The 23336-nt window shown below is 38.2% G+C and overlaps 1 protein-coding gene across 3 annotated transcripts in view; it reads right to left on the bottom strand.

Moving 5' to 3' along the window:
* csmd3b (CUB and Sushi multiple domains 3b) overlaps positions 1-23336 on the bottom strand; it is a 370269-nt gene that overhangs the window by 261118 nt on the left and 85815 nt on the right. For all 3 annotated transcript variants that reach the window (XM_006787920.3, XM_006787921.3, XM_035906501.2), the window contains exon 2: positions 22203-22425. In XM_006787920.3, the coding sequence (XP_006787983.1) occupies positions 22203-22425 (223 nt within the window). The remainder of the gene's footprint in view (positions 1-22202; positions 22426-23336) is intronic.

The following is a 23336-nucleotide window of genomic DNA, read 5'->3' as shown; positions in this document are numbered from 1 at the left end:
AAGTTATCTAAGTGACTTATATATGTTTAACCTAAGTAGCGAAAGATGGCGGTGGGTTTGAAAACGATTTGCCGGGAGTCCGGTGTTCTTACGGGCTCTAGTGAGCCTTGCCCCCGGCTAGCTATCGAGCTAGTGGGTAACAGACGTCTCCAAAAACGTCGGAGCGCTTTTGAGAATATGTGGTGTCTTAATAAACTGAGCAGATATTTGAGGTTTACACAGTTACATTCTCGCCCTAAAAATATGTTAAACGTTTATTTTGTGACCCAGAAAGAATAATAAGAGTAATATTAAAACTAACTAGCTGCCGCCATTGTTGGAAACTGAGCTGGGCAGCGCTATGAATTCTGGGACACTGCTTCTTCTTCTTCGGGGTTTAACGGCAGCTGGCATCCTTGTACATGCAGTGCTGCCATCTTCTGTTTCAGTCCGTTATTACACTCTTAAATCCTACTACTTATTCCTGCGTCTTTTGGGATCTTACAAAACTTCAAACGACGCGTAGACTATTAAATCAGATTAGTCGACTAGTCACGATTACGTCGACTATCAAAATCGTCGATGTAATCGTGACTAGTCGACTAATCGTGGCAGCCCTAAGCTCAGTACAATAAAATAATGTATATAAACTGAAAGATTACAATAAATTTAAATGTTTAATTACAAAAAAATATAAATATTAACAAAACTGACCATACTGATCCATTATTAAGAACTCTAATGATTTGGCGTTACAAGCTTTTTATCATCTTTTTTTTTTGTATTTGAGAGGCATTTGTAAATTTGTAATTTTAGTGTACAGAAAGTTATTGTTAAACTTACGTTTTTGAACATTAGAGATAAAAATGTATGATTTGCTGTTGTGAATTACAAAGCTATTTCAGAACAAATTAATGACCTTATCAACTAAATAACAAAATCAGCCTCTTCTGCTAAAAGTAAAAGCAAAACTAAAGAAAAAAAATATATACCCCCCCTCCTCTTTTTCACCTTCATTCCCCACTCCTCCACTTCTTGTCTAGTAGATTTATTTCTTTTTACTAGTGTTCAAAGTTCAGGGTCTGTAGTGAGTGATTGATTAGCAACACTTGCCTTTGTGACACACACACAGCCATTTTTCAGGTTAGAGTACATGTGGTCAATAGTTGCTGGTGCGTCTTGTAAATCAGTCATCCTCTACCCGCCCCGAACTGTGTGTGCATTTTGGTGTACCCGTTTGATTGTGTATTAGCAGGTTGAATATGCAAGCCAATAAAATTAGCCTCATATAAGTAAGTTCACACATGGACAACCACATACACAAAAGCACATAGTAAAGTCCCCCCTTGTCAGGTTACGTTTGACCGTTTCCATTCATCACAAAGAGAAAGTGAAGAGAAAGGATGCAGTGAAAGAGAGTTATCAGCATACAGAAAGGTGTCCTTTGAGTTAATCTGCAAACCCGTGAATAAAAATAATAAACCTTGTTAACCTTTTCCAACAAACAAGGACTTCCTCTTCAATATTGTGATAACTTTAAACTGACTTAGCATTTGCCAGTAGTCTAATATTAACCAAAGGTCACTGTTAAAATTTTAATGACATTGCAGTACAAACCTGAATCACTGAATGAAGAAAGCTTTGGCTAATTGCTATTTGCAAATACACGCATTGCTTTGTACAAAAAACATTCATTTATTTCCTTCTCTGTTTTCCTTGTGTGACAGCCTAGACAATAATTACATAACTAAACCGAACATGGCTCCTTTTATAATGGTTCACAGGGTAGTTCTGGACCTCAGGCTGTACTGTGCCTACAGTCCATGCTCATGCTCACTAATAAACATCACTTAAAGCTAAAAACAGGCAAAACCCTGCATGTACAGTCTCTCTTTTTTATCTTCTCTCATGCCACCTCCATGTGTCTGCTCATGCGTATCTCATCACATCTGTGAGACTCTCTTTGTCACATTTATTGGCATCCAGCAGTGCAAACATTCACTCTTTCCATTCTCTTCCAGCATTGCAGTGATGTCCTGGGATGATAAATCCTTTTGTGTTGCAGAGGCAGGGGGTTCTCGTCTATGGAGGTGACAGGGGCCATCAGCGCTCTGTGTGCACCCCCAAGGAAAGACACTCTGACTGGGGTTGAATAGTGGATTAACCTTCCTGTCAGCGCCGGAGGTTCCTAGACAAACATGCTGAGACTCACACTGATAATAATTGTGAAGTGGAAATCTGCTTCCTCTAGCTGTTTAATAATTTTTTATTTTTTTTTATGAGTGTCAATATTTCGTGCATGTTGAGTGTAGAATGGCTGGCTAATAATTAGAATTTCATAACAGCATGGCAACATAATAAACTTAAACTTATTCTTGTTGGCTTTGTGTTCCTACTTCTCCAAATTGATTTAACTGGAAGGGCACTCCGAGTGCAATCTTCTGCCAAGGCCAATGCCCTATCTCACAATTTTAAGAAAAGTGATCTGCACTTCTTTTTTTTTTTGTTCTTCTTTTGCACGTTTCACCTTTCCAGCAAGTTTAATCAAATTCACCCTGGCAGTTTTTGCATAAACTTGCCAACAGACAAACAGAAATAACTACAGAGAAAGGGGAGAAATGAAAAACATTTTGCTTACATAATTTAAGGCTCTGTTTAAGAACTGCTTTTAGAAATAATGCCAGTAGAGTACTGTCGTGATACAATAGATAACATATGCAAAGGATATTCACTTGCCACCTTCATACTAAGTAGAAAGAACAAGGGCTTTTAAAGAGGAATTGCTTACAATTACTTACACTTACACTACTTACTTCCCTCACGAGTCCTTTCCCTAACAGAAAACAGCATCCTTGCAGTGTTACAAAGTTTCAAAGGAGATGCTGCTTCCACTATTAAATGATAAAGCTCCACCCACCACACACACTTCTCACCTCCTCACACACACAAATATTTCCTCTGTTTGCCTCATTCTTTCTCTTTTTCAGACAGCTAGACAGATAGTGAGTGCTGCCCCCGTGAGCTAAAGCTTGTTTAGGCTGCTGGCTACAGCATCGCTTACCATTAAACCTGACTCGCATACACAGAAAAGGGCAAACAAACACATGAATGCATATAATGGAAGGGGCGCACATTAACACACACACACAAAGAGTTTGTGTGCTTGCAAATGCATACACCTGTATTTTGTAGATAGGTAGAGACAGATTGCAGGTGTCTGCTGGCATTTAAAGGGGAGGTGTCATGACTGACAGCACCTTAAAGGGACAGTCGTTAGAGAGATATATGGATGGAGGGAGACAAAAAGGAAAGACAGGATGAGATGGGATGTGTGAGAGAGAGAGAGGGAATGTAGAAGAAGAAATATGATGGCAGAGGAAACACGTGTGCATCACATTCTTCAGTGGACTCGTAAATTCATTTCCACTAACTTTAAAGCATAACCACTAAAGCTACTCCTAACGTTAACCTAAATATAAACTTAGGCTGAATCTTTTTACCACAGTAACCTAACATAACATTAGGAGTAAAAGTGGTAATTAACATCTTCAATCACTTTGATGCTGTTTTGCTGCCTTGATGCCATCGAGCTGTTTTTTTCAGTAAGTCTACTCCACTCCAATCCCACATCTTGTAGAGACAGATGGAATAGTGTGATGGCTTCCTTCTTCTACTATGCAGCCTTAGTGAGTTTGATAAGGTGTAGTATGTAAACCACCTCCCAGTCAAGTTCTGGCAGCATCGGTCTTCCAACCCACTGTTGCACTGATGTCTATAATGGGAGAGGACAGTCATGGGAAAGGTAGCTGAATATCAAAGATAGTTACTTAGCGTAGGTGCATGTAGGGAAAAACGAGATGGTACAGGAGAGGCTAGGTTGGTTGGTTATAGAATGAAATACTTAAATTTAGTTCCATTAATGACAAAATCTGTAAAATTCCTGATCGGCGACAATATCAGATCATTCGATCACTCGCTGCTAATGGGTAAAATGTAGCTATCTATATTTGTATTTCTATTGCAACTGTTGGGAACATATGCAGATACTTTTATTCAGTTTTGACAATCATGCCATCCTGTCAGATGAATTAATATCTCCTCTCGCTCTGCTTTTGAGTGCAAAGCTTGTTTACTAACACAATAATTGTGCAGCAATGTGAATCCACAATTCTTAAAATATACTAAACTAAAAAGAGAGTGCAAAAGAGGTATTTCAGCTGGAAATAACAGAGATAATAAAATGTGTTTGTTTTTTTTTAGTGTTGGATTGTAGAGGCCAGCTTATGGTTATCTTAGCAATTTTTCAGGTTTCACTGCAACAAACAGCCTCGTATTCCTTTGTGTGTGGTCTGTCTGTACTGAGGTGTATAACCTTGCCTGTGGTAATAACTATCTTTTTCACTTGTTGGAGACAGCAAAAAGCCACACAACACAAAGTGTCACAAATTCAAACAGTCGACCTACGCAGTGGACACACAATAAAAATAATAATAAAAAAATTAACACACACACTTGGCAAACACTTGGATGTACATGTGTCTAATGGTGAGGGGTTCATTGTTATCGCAGCTTCTTGCCTGAAGGCTTTTGGCCCTTTTTGGTTGATTATAAGAACTTTTATAAAAATTCCAAATTTAAAAAGTGATTTTGTGTGTTTCATTTTCCCAATAGATTTTAAGTTTAAAGAACTACATAAGGTACCTTGGTTTAAGTATGAGGCCACCGTGCTGGTTTTTCGGATGTCTTTTACTGTAGGCTGTGGCTTTATTACACTTTTTGAGGTGTCTCAACCACCAAACACACAATACTGAAGCTTATTCCAGACATATTGAAAAATCATGTTAAAAGTTCACCCAGTGGTTAAATTTCTATACTTGTGAGTCCAGACTAAGTGTCAGTATGTAAATATAAATCTATCAGTGGGCCGGCTGCGTTTTTACTGCATTAGTACGACTTGAGCAATAACCTGTAATATGAGCAACCATTTTTCTCTTTTTAATATATAGTGTATCAACAAAGGTATTGGGGCTTATCTTTCTAATCTTTGAATTCAGGTGCTTTCGGTTAAATTGCAACAGCTGTATAACAGGTAGAGAAAGGAGTGAGGTTGCAAGAATGCTGGGGCGCATAGTGCATAAAAATCACCAACACTTTGCTGACTCAATAACAACAGAGATCCAAAACTCCTCTGGCATTAACATCAGCACAAAAACGATGTGTTTAGTGGCATGAGTTTCCATGGTTAAGCAGCTCCTGTGGGTGTAATCTGTAGGTGGCCCAGTACTTTCGTCCATATAGTGTACTACTTATATACAGAAATAGTTGCTTAACTTTATTATAGAAGTAACAAGGGAAAAAGAAACACTAAATTAGATGCCTAACTTACACAAGACCCATCTAAATCTGCAGGTTGAAGTGCAGAATTGATACGGCAAACCCTTGAGTGCAATGTTAAATTTCACATATCAACAACTTGGCTCAACTTCTTGCTCAGCTCCCAACTCAGTACTTGTGACAGATGGCTCATCCGTTAGTTTTGATATCCAAATGCACTTTCTTTTTCGGAAGGGTTGTGAATCAGAAAATGTAACTTCTGTCCATAAAAATCCCCCTTGGCTGCTCTAAACCGTATAGTCTCATTAGTTTTGGTAGAGTTTTGGACAAGTATAAATATTGCTGTTACAGGGCTGAATAAATTCATTAAGATTTACACCATATATGTGGGCATGGGTATAATCTATTAAACATAAAATGTGAATAAAAGCATTTGCATTCAGTGTAGCATGCTAAATAAATGAGACTGTTTATTTAATTTATCCTAACAAAAGTGGAATGGGTATCTGGCGCAAAGCCAGTGAATGTCTTCAGGTCCTGTGCAGACCATGACATCAATAGCAATGGGCCAACCAGAGTCTGTGACTTTAATTCACCGCAGTGTGAAAATAAATAGCGTTCTTCAGTCAAAATAGCAATTTTAAGAATCCACAATAAAATGACTTTCGCCTTCGATGGAAATTGAAATAGACATTGAGAGCATATGTCTTCAGGGTTGACGGTGTGAATGTGTTTGTGTGTCTCTGATTGTGTCAGTTTAATGTTTAGCTTTTTGTGTTAGTTTGAGCCCAAGGACTCAGGCCATATTCAGTCATTTCATTGCAATGCCTAATAACATAAGGCAAGTACAGAACAGCACTGCATACTAATGAATCGAACACACATACACACACACACACACACACACACACACACACACACACACACACACACAAATCCTATTAAAGGGCCTGTTGGCACAAACATTATTTTTAATGGTTGGGAATAACAATGGTCATTATAGAGTGGAAGGACATCTTACACACATGGACATGCATGCGCACACACAAACGGTGTATATATATAAAATTCTCATAGCCTAGTGAGGATACATAGTCTATAATAGTCAGGTGACAGACAGTGATTAATTGATACATCAACACTGTGTGTGTTCACGCGTGTGTGTGTGTGTGTGTTAAGGTCAGTACATGGTCTTTTAATTGAATTCTTGTATTTCTGTCTGAAGGATAATGGAGAGCGCAGCAGAGCAGACAGGAAAGCATTGTTCTCAGCCTTTCAGTGTCTGGGCGTTTATGTATCCTTATATCTGCCTGTCTCTGATCTATTCTCCAATCCCCTCTCTGGGGTGGAGATTGAAATTATTACCAGAACATTACTTGTAAGCTTTAAACATGTCCTACTGCATGTCCATGTATGCATACAAGCAGTTAACCAAACAACTAAATGAAATGTCAAACTGGTTTCAGTGCATATAGTGTTGACTGGAAATGTCGAACTCATTTTGCATTGTAAGCCACATAAGCCACTTTTCCATTAGTACCTACTCAGATCGACTCGCCACGGATCGCCACAACTCAACTCGGATCGACTGGTTTTTCATTACAACCCAGTACTACCTTGTATGCGTGCTTGTCATCATAGCAATGCATCTGCGCGTCCCATGACATAATTAATATGCAACAGGGATGCTATACAACAAAGGTGGACATCAAAGTGACAATATACCAGCTGTTCGATCTGTGGCTTTTGGCCCGACTCGGGAAACACAAAAATGGTGGTTTAGATTTTCGTGAGTGAGAGGCTCCCATGACTCATTGAGTGACTCTATTGACCAGCCAATTGGTGGCCTGCAGTCTGATGACATCACATTTTAGTACCTGCTTCTATCCCTTGGAACCCTGGGCAAGTAGGTACTAAAAAAGTATCCAGTACCAGGTACTATTACCAAATGGAAAACCCTAAAAGTCCATGGCGAAAAATGCTGAGTCGATAGGCACTAATGGAAAAGGTGCTTTACAGCCCATTTTGATCTTAAGTGAGTAGAACCAGTGAAACTCCCCTTTCTGTCAAAGTAAAGAAATTTAAATACACATTTAATACCTGAGATATAATATAAAACAAGACAAGTGCAATTTCAACACTATATATTAGTTTTTCTGTATGATAAAGAAATGCTGCCGTAACAAATGAAGGACAACCAAAAAATGAGAAAGAAGCTCAAAGAATAACTATGACTCTCTGGGCACAAATTCTAAGAAATAAATGTATAAAATTATAGAATTTCTTGTAGCTCATTGCCCAGATTTTTTTTCTTTAACTGTTTCTATGACAGCTATTAAAAGAGAGAATAGCTTTTATGTCATTTCTTTATTAACTACTTAATTATTTTTGTGTAGTATGAATGGCCATGGGGGAGGTCAGCAATTATTAATATCTATGTTTTCCAATTCCTTTGAGTTTTATATATGTTAATGTTAATATTAATATATTAATATTTTAATATATGTTAATTTCACAATTCCCTTGCAAATGCAATGTTACGTTATCCATTTGTGTTTTGCTCCAGGATCAAAAAGATAAATTAACTGTACATGTCAGTGCCATACATGAGTGAAGCAAAAAAAGGAACCAGACCTGGCAAAACAAAATGCTCATAGGGTGGGTTTTTGCTGATAAAGAATAAGTGATGAAACACTGATAACTTCAAATTAAAAGGAAAGTGTACCCAAGGTGGTGCAGTTTCACAAGTATTCTGTTAAATCAACTTAAAAAGATACTGTACATGTAGCTTTAGGGACCAGGCAACCATGGACATGTCTGCTTATTGATGTATAGAAAAATCATCACATTTATGAAATGGTCAGTCTGAGACACTTAGACACCCTAAGGAAAGAAGTAATGAATCGCTTTGGAAAAAAAAAAGATGATTGATTTTCCTTTGTATGCGTTTTGCTTTTGCTTGAGTTCACTATTGATTATTATGTCACATCATGAAGATCAAAGGAAATGACAGAAGGAGACAATGGCAAGGATAGAAAATGAGAAAGAGACTACTGTTTACCTTTCAGCAAACACTGAGACTTAGGTAACGTGATGCTGTCATGGACAGCTGATATACAGTGTGTGTCTGCTGCAACATAATTGGATTCCTATTTTCCAAACAAATGTTTGGCTTCTATGGCATAATGTAATTAACTTTATGGTATTTAGCTCATTTGCACCAATCATAGGAACGATAAAGTCAAATTTCACCTAAGAGCTTAATAAGTTAATTTCCAACTGGATGCTTTATAAGTGAAATTACTTACTTCGCTTGGGTCTTTTATTAGCATAGAAACTCTCAAGTGGCTACGTAGCCCTGTGCAAAAAGCAATGTATAAGTAGGTGGAATAATGTACCATAACTATTTATTCATTATTGTAGCACAAGAATGATTTGGTCCTTAGAAGTCTGCTCCTGTAACACAGAAAATACAGTCATTGTGAAAATAAAGTAACACCTCTTTAAATTCTTAGGTTTTAAGTATTAGGACATAATTGTTGTTCAGAAGCAACTTTGCAAACCTACGCTATGTAGCTATCTTGTTTTTTTAGAGAGAAGAAGCTTTGTACTCTAATTCCTTCGAAACAAGCCATACTTTTTCAGTGTTTATCTAACTGTAATGTCATGAAATTTCACATTTAATATGCTAAACAAAACCTATAGAATCTGAGTTGTAGCTCTTGCGTTACTTTCATTTTCTGTGAGCACGGCATCTCTGACCTTGCTGTGAATTTGCCAGGATTTTGCTAAGCCTTCTCAGATTGATGGGCAGCAGTGATCACTGCTTTATGTCTCTCCGCCATGTCATTTTGTCAACACACAGCCAAATACCCCAGACCAACATCAAAACTGCAAACATTTCTGATGTTAGAGAAGAAGTCACCCTGATGATCAATAAATCTAGTTTCACACCTCTTAGCTATTTACCCTTATTTACCTTAGAACTGAAACATGGTCTGCTTCTTTTTCACCAAACTGAAAATGGTACACCAAAAGCAGAGATATAAAGCGATGTGAGTATGGTTATGGTATTTATGTGGATTCATGGTCTCTGTTACAATTCTTAATTTCCAGTATACTTTGTACTAGAGTTTTCCCTGCTTGCTCCTTATTTCTGTGTCCCTCGTTGGCTTAGTGACTTGTTTTTATAGTTACTTCCTGATTTTGAAGGTTAGATATTTATGCAGATTTTGTATTTCCACTTTCTTACTCTTTCCCTTTTTCATGCCCTTGTTGTTGTCTTTATTTAGTCCATCTATACTTTGTGTGTGTGTGTGTGTGTGTGTGTGTGTGTGTGGCGCACGTCGTTGTTTGATCTTTTATTTCTCCACTTAGTTCCTGTGCATTTGGTTTGTTTAGTGTTTTCCAACTTAGTTGTTTTCCTGTCAGCACTGTGCAGTAGTTCACAGCTTTTTTGATTCACTGACTGCCAACTTGGTTTTTTTGAGGCTTTTTTGTTCACCTTATGAACCTGCTATGAAAATTAATGATCCAAAACATTAAGACCACTGATACAGTGAATTATGATGATTGTCTCAAAATGTAGTGCATGCGAGATCTTGAAATCAATGTGAGTCTAATGATTATGGCCAGATGATTGGCTCAGAGCACCCCAACTACCCCTGCAGTGCCAAGCGTAATGGTGCAATCTAGTCAGCGGTGATGGGTGCACCTAGCAACAGTGCTAACTCAAAGTCTAAGCATTCATGTGAAATTCACTAAGCATCACAGCATGGCCTCTTTCAACAGAACAATGTGTCCTACCACACTGCACACAGTGTCCTCAGTAGAAGGAAACGGTGGCTTGGCCTCCAAATTCCACAGATCTCAACTCAATGGAACGATTGCAACAGAAATTTAAACATCTATGTCTTCAGTAATTTCACCAAACCCCAATTGAAGCTGAGTGTATGGAGTAGACCAGTTGCAGGACGACTAAGGATGGCTAAATAAAGAAAATTTCAATCACTATCTACACACAAACACTATAACTCTACGCTAGAGGAAAGCTGTTAGGGGCCAAGCACTGTTTTATATGTTGTACTATTCAACCCATGCTGTAGTGAAATGGGTCTATGTAACTGGATTGTGACTGAGGAATCCAAAATAAAGAAAATAACCTTTATACTAAAATTCCTTAAAAAGAAGTAACAGACAGAAAAACAATTTAGAAAATCCATATTTCATTTTATTGGAACTGCTAGTATCCTGGTGACCACAAATTATCGAGTAGGAGCTATTTTTATGACACAAGGAGGAAAATATTAGGCAGACGGTCAAAATGTTTTGGCTTATTAGTGTATGTTAAAAGAAGGAAAAGAGGAAATACTACAGACACAGAAGCCCTAACTAAACACAGAGGAAATTCAAATTAGGCAATGCTGAGCCAAGTGAGAACACCACTTCTAAGATTTTGTCTAGAAATGATGTTGGAGACAGGAGTGCAAACAGAAACAGCATCCCTGCTTTGTGAGTCTTAGTTCCCGTGTCCTACTGTTTCTGTTATGTGACATACTAAAGGGAACAATTCTTCTGTCGTCCCACATCAGGGTGGACTAGTGATATGTTCAGCGTTCAAACTGAATGACTCATAATAGTAGAGCTTTAATGAGAAAAACATGCTTCTTCCTGCCCACATGGTTCAGTGCTGAACTCCAAAGAGATGGTGGGTGGCTATGGGATTCCATCAAGGCAGTGTTTTCTCACCATATGTCGCATACCTATAAAAAAGTTTCCCGAAATGCACAAGTTGTCTTTCTTTATCAATGACAAGCACACAGGTAAAACTATCACAAGCTCCCGTGGGAGGAATTGATAGAGCAAAGACAGTGTTTCCACAAAGGCATTATGCTTTTCAAAAAGTCCATTTGTGGCGTAGGTGAACCACCAGTTTGAGGATACTAACTCAAAGGAAATGTTGCTGTAGAGATCACCTGATGTCATTTCAGAGATAGAAACAACATCAGGGCAAACACAGAAATGGAAAAGAAATGCTCTACACAAGACAAAAAAAAATCCAGCCATAACAGAAATCTGGTGTTCTTGTCCTGATAGCGGAGGGGGGAGTATTTCAAAGCTTCAAAATCTCTAGATAAGATAGCATTTGATGCAGAGGCCAGTTCAGTAAGCAGAAATGCACCGAAAAATAACTTTTCCTTTTAATTCTTTGTCTTTGCTTGTTCCCTTTGCCAATCATCTAAATCTGATTTCCCTCTGACATCCCCTTTTCTGTCTCTCTCTTCATCTCTTGCTCGTCTTTTGTCTCCCTCTCTTTAATCTGTATGTATTGCCAGCCACTGTCTCCATTCCTTCTCCAGGAGCAGTGGGCCAGCTCTGTGGCTGTTCATAGTGATCCCTCCTTGAGGAATAGTCTGTCTGACACCTGGGTGACTGCCCTGGAGGTAGAGTCTGTCTGTGTGTGTTTGTGGGCGTGTGTGTCTGTATATGTCTGTGTCAAGGGGCTAATGGGCAGCTTGAGGGGATTACCAGCTTAGCCACTGGGATTACTGGAACTTCATGCACACACACACACACACACACACACACACATACGGACACGCACACACGCACAGACAAAACAGTCATGTTTTCTGAAGCCATTACACTGACTTCCATCTATTTCCTAACCTTAAATCTAACCTTAACCATACGTACTACTGTACCTTCCTTATCAGGCTAAACTGATTTACCATATGAGATACTATATGATACTCCCCGTCCCTGCTCCATAGTAAAGACACATCCCAACATCTAAGTCCCAAAACATGAGTAAGACTCGAGCACATAAACAGAAAAGACGTGCACGCACATGTGTGACCAAGCACTCAAGCTCACAAAACAGTCAATATTATCAGACAGGCTGACTTGTTTCATAGCCTTGGTTCTCATCGGTTTGCCATCCAAATCAAACAAAGTTAAGAGGACTGAACCATGACCAAGGCAAAATGGGTTTCACCAGGACCTTGAACAGCTCAACAGGTTTAGCACACAGAATAAAAATCAATTTATTTTGAGTTTGAGTTGTCCATGGCCAGTATCAGTCTCATGGATGGAATAAACTAATGCAATAATGACAAAAAGTCTGTCGCTCTAAAGTATAGTGGTTACCACATTTGCCTAACATGCATAAAATCCATGGTCTAAGACACAAGATTTAGGATTTAAGTGGCTGAGTATCCGACTTAAAAATCTGCCAAATCAAACACGTGGATCCGTCTACTGTGGCCACCCCTTGTGTAAAAGGGAGCAGCTGAAAAAACGAGGAAAAATAAGCCAAATCTGTAAAATTTAGACATACAATAAACCCATACAGCACAAACGCGTTTATTATGTTGCCACTGCTGAGAAAGCTTCCAAAAAAGACTTCCAAGTAAACACATTTGCATTGCTCTGAGTATTGAAACACTCACATTTGCATTGTCAGGCAAACATGTTTTTACAGTGCTGATCGTATTTAAAGACTCCTATGACCTTTTATGGCTGCAAGTTCTAATTGTTCTTCTTTCACGTAACTGATCAAACTGTCAAGAAAAGGCAACCTGACATCAGGCTGTAGAAATGTAAAGTTCAGTACACAAAGTATGCAATAGACACACATTACTCACTTACATTATTCTATCGGTTATTTCAATCATTTAGGTATGGCATATCGATCCACGTTTCTATTTGTTCAGTCACCCTTTTAGGACGTTTAAAGGCTCTGGTAAGAGTTGTGGTGGATATGTTTTTGTTAATGTTTTAAATTAATTATAATTTTAACAAGCTCTACAATAAACTGAACCACATGTGAATAAGTACACAGGTCACTGATCTGGCAGTTTCTGAAGTATTGCCCTCATCAAGCACTGGCAGGTAGCCTTGTTAGTATTTAAATGTAGTTATTGTAATGGAGATTTTATTGCACATGACTGATGAAACCGCACCTATTTTCTCTCATAAGACCGAACACACCATTCAGAAAAGGACGGGGAGGAATCAATTAACACCAACCCCTAGTGTAATAAACGCACACAGACATAATCTCAACAGACTACAGTGTCCACAGGATGACACAAAGAACAGGAGCTCCAAAGACTCAAGAGAGCTCAATCACCAGGGGATTTGACTCCTGAATATTGTATTGCACTGTTAACGTTACTGTAATGATTCTAATTATAATATGTGCCAGACTGAGCTGAAAGAACAGAGCTGGTTATCAGTGCCGAATTAATGACATTTATTGGAAGAATTGAGAGAGAAACAGATTAGGTGGGGAGTGGTGGAGTCGAATTGTGAAAGGAGAGAGACACAGAGGACAGTTTAGAAACAGATATTAAGTAAAAGACAGATGAAGTAGTGAATTACATCTATTCAATAAAAGGCAGGCTTAAGACAGAGACAGATTGTGATAATGAGAAAAGATAGAAGTGAAGGTATATCAAGAGAGGAGTTCAGAGTTACAGACAGTCACTGATATGAAGTAAAAATGAGAAATGCTTGGAATTATATCAATTTTAAGTAAAAACATACTGATTGTTGAGGTAAAGTATAGCTTAATGTGTATTTTAATGGACTTGGGACACCCTTCTTTCCCAGAGTTTCCTTTGTATAACAGTAACTTTTGTCATGTAAAACTATAAAAAAAACTTTTTGAATCATACTTTGCAAAAATAAACGAGAGAACTTAACAAAAAAGTCAGAGGCACAGATGTAAACATGCAGTGATGTAATTGCTTCAAACAGAAATGTTTCTGATTTCTGAAATCTGTGTAACTTTCAAGGAAAGGATCCCTCGATGAAGCACAAACGCACACACATCAAAAAGTGTTTTCCTGCACATTGTGCAAGGCCCAGCAATTATGCACAAATCAAAACAAGGCCACACAATAGTTTTGCTCAAGTTTTCTTGCAGTGATTGTTTACCCCAAATTGGCTACCTGATGGACACCCACAGTGCCAAAATGTTGTTTACTGCAGTAAAAGTTGGAACAGTTTTCCAGAAAAGGTTTATTTGTTTTGTTGCAGGTTTTGGTTTGTCTAAAGAGACTCTCGCTGTTGAGACTGTGGCTATTATTCCTATGTGTTCATTTAGAAGAATACAGAAGAATTTCTTCTGCACAAAATCCCTTTAGTATTGCATGTTTGCCACTACAACCTCCTGTAGTGACCATACAGAGGTCCTGCTGTGTTCTTGTTTAAGTTAGTTTTTCATGTTTAAATCCTCAACAATCTCTGTCAAACAGCAGGCTGGCAACAATGAACCAATTCAAATTTTCAGGCAACAAAAAGTGGCATACACAAGGGCATGCAGGGAAAACAACCTTGGCAAAAAAAGACATGCTAAGAAAAAGACTTCCTTTTCTGTTCCTTCCTGTCTTTTTAACCTGAGCAAAGCTATTTGGATCTTCTAACACACACACACACACACACACACACACACACACACACCTCTTACCCCCTACAGGGCAGAACTGATGCAGGAAGAGATGAAATACCACTACCTCAGGGATAAACACACCTCAGTTCACACTCACACAAAACCTCTCACTCACTCACACGCTAAAGCACACGCACACACATGTACCTGTGCATCTACATATACACTTCTCGCTGTCTTCCCCCAAAAACGTGAACTCGGTTTTGCTCAGGAATATTGTCCCGACATCAAAGGCCATATTTGTTTATTTTCACACCAATCACACATTGCTGTTTCCCACGGCCTTTGTGTTTGTTTGCCTTCCACGCCTGTGTGCAGCAGGTGCATGTCTTGCTGTATGGCTGTGTATTTACGTTGCCTGTGTACGTTTACTTTGTGGCAGCGATCACGTGTCTCTCAGTTTCCGTGGATGTGTCCTGTGTGTGTGTAGGGAGTGGGTGGGTGTGACTTAGCCAGGTGTAAAATTGATGCTGTAAAGGATTGAAGATACAAACTGGGTCAGAGTAGGAATAGGAAGCAGGGAATAAAATAGCCAGTATATGGCAACCCTAAACGGGTAAAAATAGAGTTAACAGACACATCCAAGCTTTTCCTCTCGTGACATTTTTTTTCTCTGAGTGTGTGTGTGTGTGTTAGTAATGTGGCTCCAAGCATACGTCACATTACATCACAGATTTATGTATATATTTTGCAATGTCAAGATCAGTTCTTGCTCAAGTAATGAGATCAAATATATTTGGGAGTTACGTGATCAGATGAAAATCATAATAAAAACATTTTTTTTGTGCTCTGTATTCGGGCTACAGCACTGCTACTAGTTAATCTGCTGCATGTCTGCATTTGTATGTGCCAAGGTACACTAACATGAGCAAAAAAAGGCAACAGTGGGAAGAAAAACTTCCTTTTAACAGGAAGAAACCTCCAGCGGAACCAGGCTCAGGGAAGAGTGTCCATCTGGGTGAGGGGAGGAAGACAGGACAAAGACACACTGTGGAAGTGAGTCAGAGATTTTAAACATGCAACGATAAGAGAAATACTATATATAAGGAAAAAACAGTGCACTCTTTTAGGCAAGCTCTCTCGCATTTTCTTTAAATCTCAGGAATAATTCACCAGGTTTTTTGAAGGACATTTAAAGCTCTTCTTTGGATGTTGGCTGCCTTTTGTTCTGTTCTCTGTCAAGGTGATCCCACAGTGCTTTAATAATGTTAAGGCCTGTTAGTGTTCCATTTAGTGCTTTTCTACTCAGGTATAGTTTTACTGCATTTGGCATGTGTGTGGGATCATTGTCTGGCTGAAAAATGAAGCTACTGTGGTGTGTTGAGTGTAGATATAACACTGGTTCATCCCTTGAGCTAAGTGGCTTTTTTATGCTTGAGTGATTCATAGGTCAGTGTTAAATGGCTTAACAAACAAAAAATCCTAAAAATGGTCAGCAGTAAGTCCAAGGTCTGGACTGAAAATGAGTAAAAATTTGGCATCAATAATAAAACGAAGGACACTTATTACACAACCTCCTTCCTGTTTTTTATTTTAGAGCAAGACAGTCAGTAACCTGGGTTACCAGGTCATTAATTACCACCAGAGGAAAAATTACACTTGTACTAAATTCAAAATGAAAGTCTTCTTTCTCTCAATTTAAAATTTTCAATTAAAAATTAAAAATGTGAAACATTTTTCCAAGTGTAATTAGAAATTTGAAATCCAGTGTAATAAGGATTGAATGAGAATGCAAAAAACTAATGGTAACGCATATGTGACTTTGATCAGAAATGTTATAGATTCAAGCTCCATAAAGACTATTAATATTTTCAAGCTGTTGCTGAAAGTCTGCCACTGAATCTGTCTGATATCACAAATACTATGTTTAGGTTTCCTCCTGTGGCTTTTATTGTTGAAATGCATCTGCACAAACCTAGTTTACTTGAGTAAATGGCTTGAAAACAGATTTGCTTGCACACAACAAATCTAGCCACAGGATGAAATGGACAGACTGACAGATTGCACTGATCAAATATTCATGCAGTGACCTGCTACAACCCCACATTTCTTTTTTCATTTTGTGAACATGACTGTGCACTTACTCGATGGAAAACACAATTGTATCTGCATTTTGCACATGTAAAGCTACCATGGTATCTGAACCAGCACAAAAGTCCAAGCGAGTTGAATGAAAGCCACTAAGTCATCTGTCAGGATCCTACAGATAAAATATACACACATCAACAGTTTTGCCTGGACATTCGGATGAAGAAAGGATAACACGAAGAGGGGGGAACATCAAACAAGAATTCATGTATAATGTATACGTTTACATTAAATCTGAGTAACTGTAAGAACCATGTAGTCACACCACAGCGATCAAATCCTAAATCTGGTAATTTCGCATTTTAATCCTGAAAGTCTGGTGACGAAAACCCCTTACTGTGTCTTCCATCATTTAATACTTGTATTTTATCCATCTATCCATGCATGGCCAAAAACTCTCAGATGCTCTCTTGGCGCTCACACATGATTAATTTTCAGACAGCTGGTAAAGTCTCTGAAGTCCCAGTCACGTCTTCTACTCCAACAGTTTATGTGCCACCTGATACCTTACCATGGTTTCAATTCAAAAAAAAAAAAAAAAAAAAAAAAAAATTCAGTCACAGAAAGCTGGCCATTTCATTTCAAACTTGTGACCCAGTATCCAAAGCTATGCACAGTGGGAAAACTGGTATACAAATATTGTGCTAACCCACATCCTCAATGACAGAGATGTTAATGTTAACAACATGCACCATGGGTGGCCACTGCCCTGTCTGTGCACTGCACTGTCCAGTGCTTCATTTTATTATTCATTATTGTTCAGCTGAGCAGATTCAAAGGGAAGCATTTGGAAGGAATGTTGAGCATGACCCATGTTGCTCTTGATGATGACCCACTGCTCTTAGTTGCATTAAGTAAAGCAGACTTTTGACTTTGGTTTATTTGATTATCTGGCCTAGAATGTCTGAAAACCAAGGGTATTTGGCATGAACTGCATGTTGCATGAATAATTGGAGTAATGTGTTGTTCATGCAGCATTCCTTGAAAGAAATCAAAACACAGAGAAACATGTTAAAGTACTGTTTCCACTGACTGCCCGTGAAGTTGTAGGTAGTCATGTAAAAAACAAAAAAGAAAACAAACAAAAAAACCCTCACACCTTTTTTTCAGAGAAATAACATGATTCATAGTGTATTAGAAAACGTCTCAGTTTCTCTACCAGAAAAAGACTATATGGCCGAAAGTACAGTGACACCTACACTTCAGCACTCAGCGACCCCACTCTGTAAATTTACATGGTCTGTAACTTTATGGCTGAGTTGCTGTGTTTCCTAAATGGTTTTGCTTTGCAATAATACTACTTCACTTTGTCGAGACACTGTGGATCATTTGTCAATTAGAGTATTTTTTTAAAATAAGATACGCAGAAATTCCAGCCTGAAAGCCTGATTTGAGCCAGTTACTAATCACATAAAAATGTCTTGAATGTGCTCGTCACAGTGTGTGATCCCCAGATGTTTCCTGGCTTATATGAACTCCATTCATCATATCTATTTGTTGCACCAAGATCAAGAAGAGAACAGGCAGGTGAGACCATCCCAAAGTTCAAAACCCAGTTTATCACAGTCAATAATTTTAACTTCCAGCTAGAGTCAATAAATAATCGACTGGGGCAGAGGGGAACTGTTATTTCAAAGTTGCACTGGGGCTTTTTTTTATCATGCAGAAATCAGGGAAGGTGACCTTTACTCACTGATGGCAACTTGCAGTGGGAAAAATGTTTTTATACCTTGATTAATGTGATTCTAGAAGAAATTCACAAATAGATTTAATTTCCAGTTGATAGACAGCATCACCTTTGATGTTGTCAATAATAATAGTTATTTAAAAAGAACAAAGATTTACTCTTAAAAAATGCTTTTACTTTCAGATACTAGTCAAAGTGAGACAGGTGGTGACAAAAATGTAAATCTGTCATTTCAAATTTACCACAAAGTAACCCAAGAATTTAAGGCTTTTTAACTGAAAAAGAAAAAAAAAAAGAACGGTGACAGTTAGGGATGCACCGATACCGATACTGGTATCGGGGCCGATACTGTAAAATGTGTGTGTACTCATACTCGTAAAAGTTAACCGATACCATGAACCGATACTAACTTATTTCATTAATCAGAGGGTGGCTTGTCATTTTTGTTGTAGTTTTTTAGATTGGCCACTAGGGGGACAGGCACAGGTAGCTAGGCTAAACAAAATGTCAGCAGTGTGGAGCGGAACAGCCAACTTTAACTCAGGTTTTGGAAAAGCGATGAAAAATGTCAAGAGAAAATCCACGGGCAGTTAAAATAACAGAGGCTCTGACTCATTTTATCGCTATGGATGACCAGACAATGCCAGTCATGGAAAACATAGGATTCTTCTCAGCATACTCGAGCTGCGATATGAAATTCCCAGCCGCCCACACATCAGGGAGATAATGGTGCCAAAACTTTCTAAAGAGGTAAAGACAAGCAGTGTGTGCGCGATGTCAGTCCTCGGTTTAATGGCACAGTGGACTGATGATCCACGGGCAGATGGGGAGTTCGTTTGTCAATGCCAAATACTTTCCTTATTTTGTTTGTTTGTTTACAATATGGACACTCTGCAACAATTTAAAAGTTTATTTTATTCTCAAACCTAATTTGTATTTATTTTATTCCAAACAGAAGTGTTTATTTATTATTCCGAAAGCTCAAGACAGTGCCAATAGTTCAGTGATATTTTGTTAAGTTACAATGTGGAGATTCTGCAATAATTTAACAGAAGTGCTTATTTTTTATGTATCGATTGTGACACCTATATAGCTGAGATGCAGTGCAGGGCCTTTTCCTTTTTTTTTTGCAGTTCTCAAATTGTAAAGGATGTGGAAAAAATATGAAAAAAACAAAAAAACAAAAAGAAGAAATAGAGAAATGTGTCTTTTTCTAAGCTCATTGAATATTTTTCTATCCAATTTAGGGTCGCAGGAGCCTAAACTGTGTCACAGGGTGAGAGGCAGGACACACCCTTTACTGGCTGGCTGTCTATTACAGGGCTAACACAGAGAGACAGACAACCTTTCACACTCACAGCCAATTTAGAATCACCAATTAACTTAACAAGCATGTCTATGGACGGAAGCCAGAGCACCAGGAGAGACCGCCACACAGAAAAGCCTCAGTCAGCTGGAGGACCTTACTGTGAGGAGACAGTGATAACTACTGCACCACTGCGCCACTCCATAAAATAAGTTTTTACTGAGCAAGGTCAAGTATTTGCATGTGTGTGAGTGGAAACAAATGACTTGCAGCGTATCGTGCAGTCTTCTCCAGTGTATTTAATCACTTAAATTTGTATTATGTTGACAATGAAATTACAATTTCTTGCTATGTGTCTATGTCTGTTTTAAGTAATGAAACAGTGAAAAAGAGACTGCAGGAGAATAAGCCACAGGTTTGGCTTACGTAGCAAGGCGACTGGAATTATGCACGCCATAAATCTTTCCCACAGGCATGAGCGCACACACACTTACACACATACACACACAGACAAGCACAGACAAACCTAAGGACATGAATGCATTCACACAACACTCACACAACACATTATCTTCTGTTATCTTAGATAAGCAAAGAATCCTAATCAGCCAATAAGAGCACAGAGGGCATCTCTGACTTTCTCCCAGCTCCAGTTTCATTAGACTGGAGTCGGGAGAAAGTCTCTTTGTCTTTGTGGAAACAAGAATTTTATATAACCTGGCAAAAATCACCTAGTCACCTTGTTTCCTTTTATATTCTATTCTGTTTTGTTCCATTCTTTTCCTCTCGTGTTTAATTAACTCTGTACGGCAATTTGAGCCCTAAACGCCACGTCCGAGAAAGGTTGATTAGTGCAGCTCGCTGATTAGAAATTATGCCTGTTGAAGCAAATGAAAACGGTTCATTCCCCATGACAAGTATCAAGGCGACTCATTTCATTTCTACATGACCCAAATCCTTTTTCCTCAACTGAACCAAACCAGATTTTCTCTCCTGGCACTATATTGTTGGTAGTTGCCTCACACATGCCTGATGTAATTAAAGAAATCTTTCTATCAACAGTGGAAGCTTCTGTTCATAATTTGTCCGATGAGATATGCAAAACGAGGTTGTGATATCAGACCTTATATTATATGATATGCGGATTATCTGATTTGAACGAAAACTAGAAACTGCTTTGTTGGGACTGCGGGGGTGTGTGGTTTGATCAGACTTCACTATAAGCCTTTTAGAAACCAAGCTTAGCCAACTTCAAATCCACTACAAAGTGAAGACGAAAAATTTTCTTTTGTGTGGTTGCTTACCTTGCTTTGGCTTGGATAGTCTTCACTGAAAAAAAAAGTCGTCCCACATGGATGACCAAATCCACATAAAAAAATAAAATAAAATTCACTTTCTGAGTCACAGTTGGTTTCTATTTTTGCTTGTTTATTTAATTTGAATAACTGATGTGACCAAGACATAGAAAACTTAGTGAATCATCAAACAAAACAGTTAATAAGAGCTATGCTCTATAAACAATGTCTTTCTTCCAATATTAAATTGGTTGCAATGTTTGTTGTCTGTTATTACTTTGATTATTTTTACTCACCAGATTTGGACGTGAGATGTTATTGATTAGCTGGCTTATAACAATAAGTCCATCTTTAACGGATGATTTTGTGTGAATGAACCACAAAAAAAAATTAATTTGCATTTATATAATTGAGTTACTTTTTGTGAACCAACACTTTGTACATTGTGCAGTGACATTTAAACATTTAAACAGTGTTCTCACATTTCACAGTTAATAAAATAACAAAAAAAAAATCATTTCAGGGTTAAAGGAACATGTTGAATGTGAATAGAGTCACAGACAGATGCTATTAAGCTCCACTGATTGACTGATAAAATCATACAAGTAGAGTTTAATAGCTTATCTAAAACAAGATTCTTTCAGGGTATTGTGTTTCTTGCAAGAAGAGCTCAATAAACTAATTCAATAACTAAAGGAAGCCGCAGTGGCAGTGATTGCTGTCGCAAACCAATTGTGGATCACCCTGTTGCTATCAAAGGTCATTTAACACCACGTGAACATTGCTTAAAAGAATTCGGGCAACATCCGTAGTGTCAGTATCTGTTAGAAGGACTTTTTTTTTTACTTAAACAATTTGTATTGATATTAAAACTCAAAATGTGAGATGGATCTCTGCATTTTTTGGTTTATTCAATGCTTCATTTTTAATGAGATTATAGGATGAGAACAGTTTGAAGCTTTAAATGTTTTCATATTTCTCTCCTTTCACGAAATGAACACTTGCTTAAATGAAAAAAGAAAAATTGAAAAGAATAACACATAAAAACTGTCCTACCTGGTCCTGAAGTTAGCAGGGTGGGGATGTCCATCGTACAACGACAGGAAGTCATATTCTTCTTCTATGGCAAACGACAAGAAGATGAGCTGGATTCTACTTCCTTCCTCTCCAACAATGACCCAGGTGCAGTTTGCTCCATTTGGGTAGCCATAGGGAAAGCCAGGAGATTCTATACTGCCATTTCGACCTTTCAGTGTACCCCCGCATGTGTAGATAAAACCTGAAAGAGAAAAGAGATTTGAGCACATCTTCAGTTAGAGGGAGAAAACATAAAGGTGTCAAACTGAAGTTGTGACCTTAAGACATTATAATAAAACAAGATAATTGAACTCTCAAAATGTTTAATGTTCATTATTCAATATTATAACACATGAAAGAGTGATGATGCTAGAAGTTACACCTCTGTATGTCTGCCCATTGTGACAAAAGGATTTTGTGACTTTGTAACTGTCGCACAACTATTTATTGTAAGTGCAGCCGTGAGTCTTCCTCAGCACGTGCAGTTGCAACAGCATCAGTGTGTAACTGCCAGTGTATTAAAGCTGGTACAGTTGTCATTATGACAGAGTAGTAACTGCATAGCACATTCATACTGTACACAAAACCACACATACGCACACTAACGAGTACTTATTACTGCCTTTTTTAAACACAACCATCAGAAGTGACGCTCAATTATTCATTATTACTTTATGTAAGACCACTAAAAAGTCAAAAGAAAAAAAAATATACAAAACATTGCTTTTAATGAATGAACTAAGAAGCCACGAGTCAGCATGAGTGATATTAAGTAGGTCAGCTTCGTTTTGATATATCCTGGTCTTTGATGCTGATCTATGATTATGTATTAATAGAAATATATGAAGATCATAGAAATAAGTACTTCCCAGAACTTCTTCTAGGGTAGCGCTGCTTATCTATAGTTTGTGATGCACTCCTTCACAGTGAGGGCATGGGGCAGGGGCAGGACTTCAGAACAGCACCCCAGGAAGTGGTATTCACATTCAGCATGGGGTGCTTGAACTCGGGTCCCCCGAGTGACTGGAAACTCTTTTGCCACTGAGCAACCTTTCCAGCTCACTTAAAAGTTGAAATCAATGAGAGACCGATGCATTCTCCCGGATTCATCCT

This window comes from Neolamprologus brichardi, chromosome 22 (assembly GCF_056152115.1).
Source record: "Neolamprologus brichardi isolate AB-2024 chromosome 22, ASM5615211v1, whole genome shotgun sequence".
Classification (NCBI taxonomy): Eukaryota; Metazoa; Chordata; class Actinopteri; order Cichliformes; family Cichlidae; genus Neolamprologus; species Neolamprologus brichardi.
The sequence above is the reverse complement of the archived record's forward strand: the minus strand, read 5'-3'. Positions and strand labels throughout refer to the sequence as shown.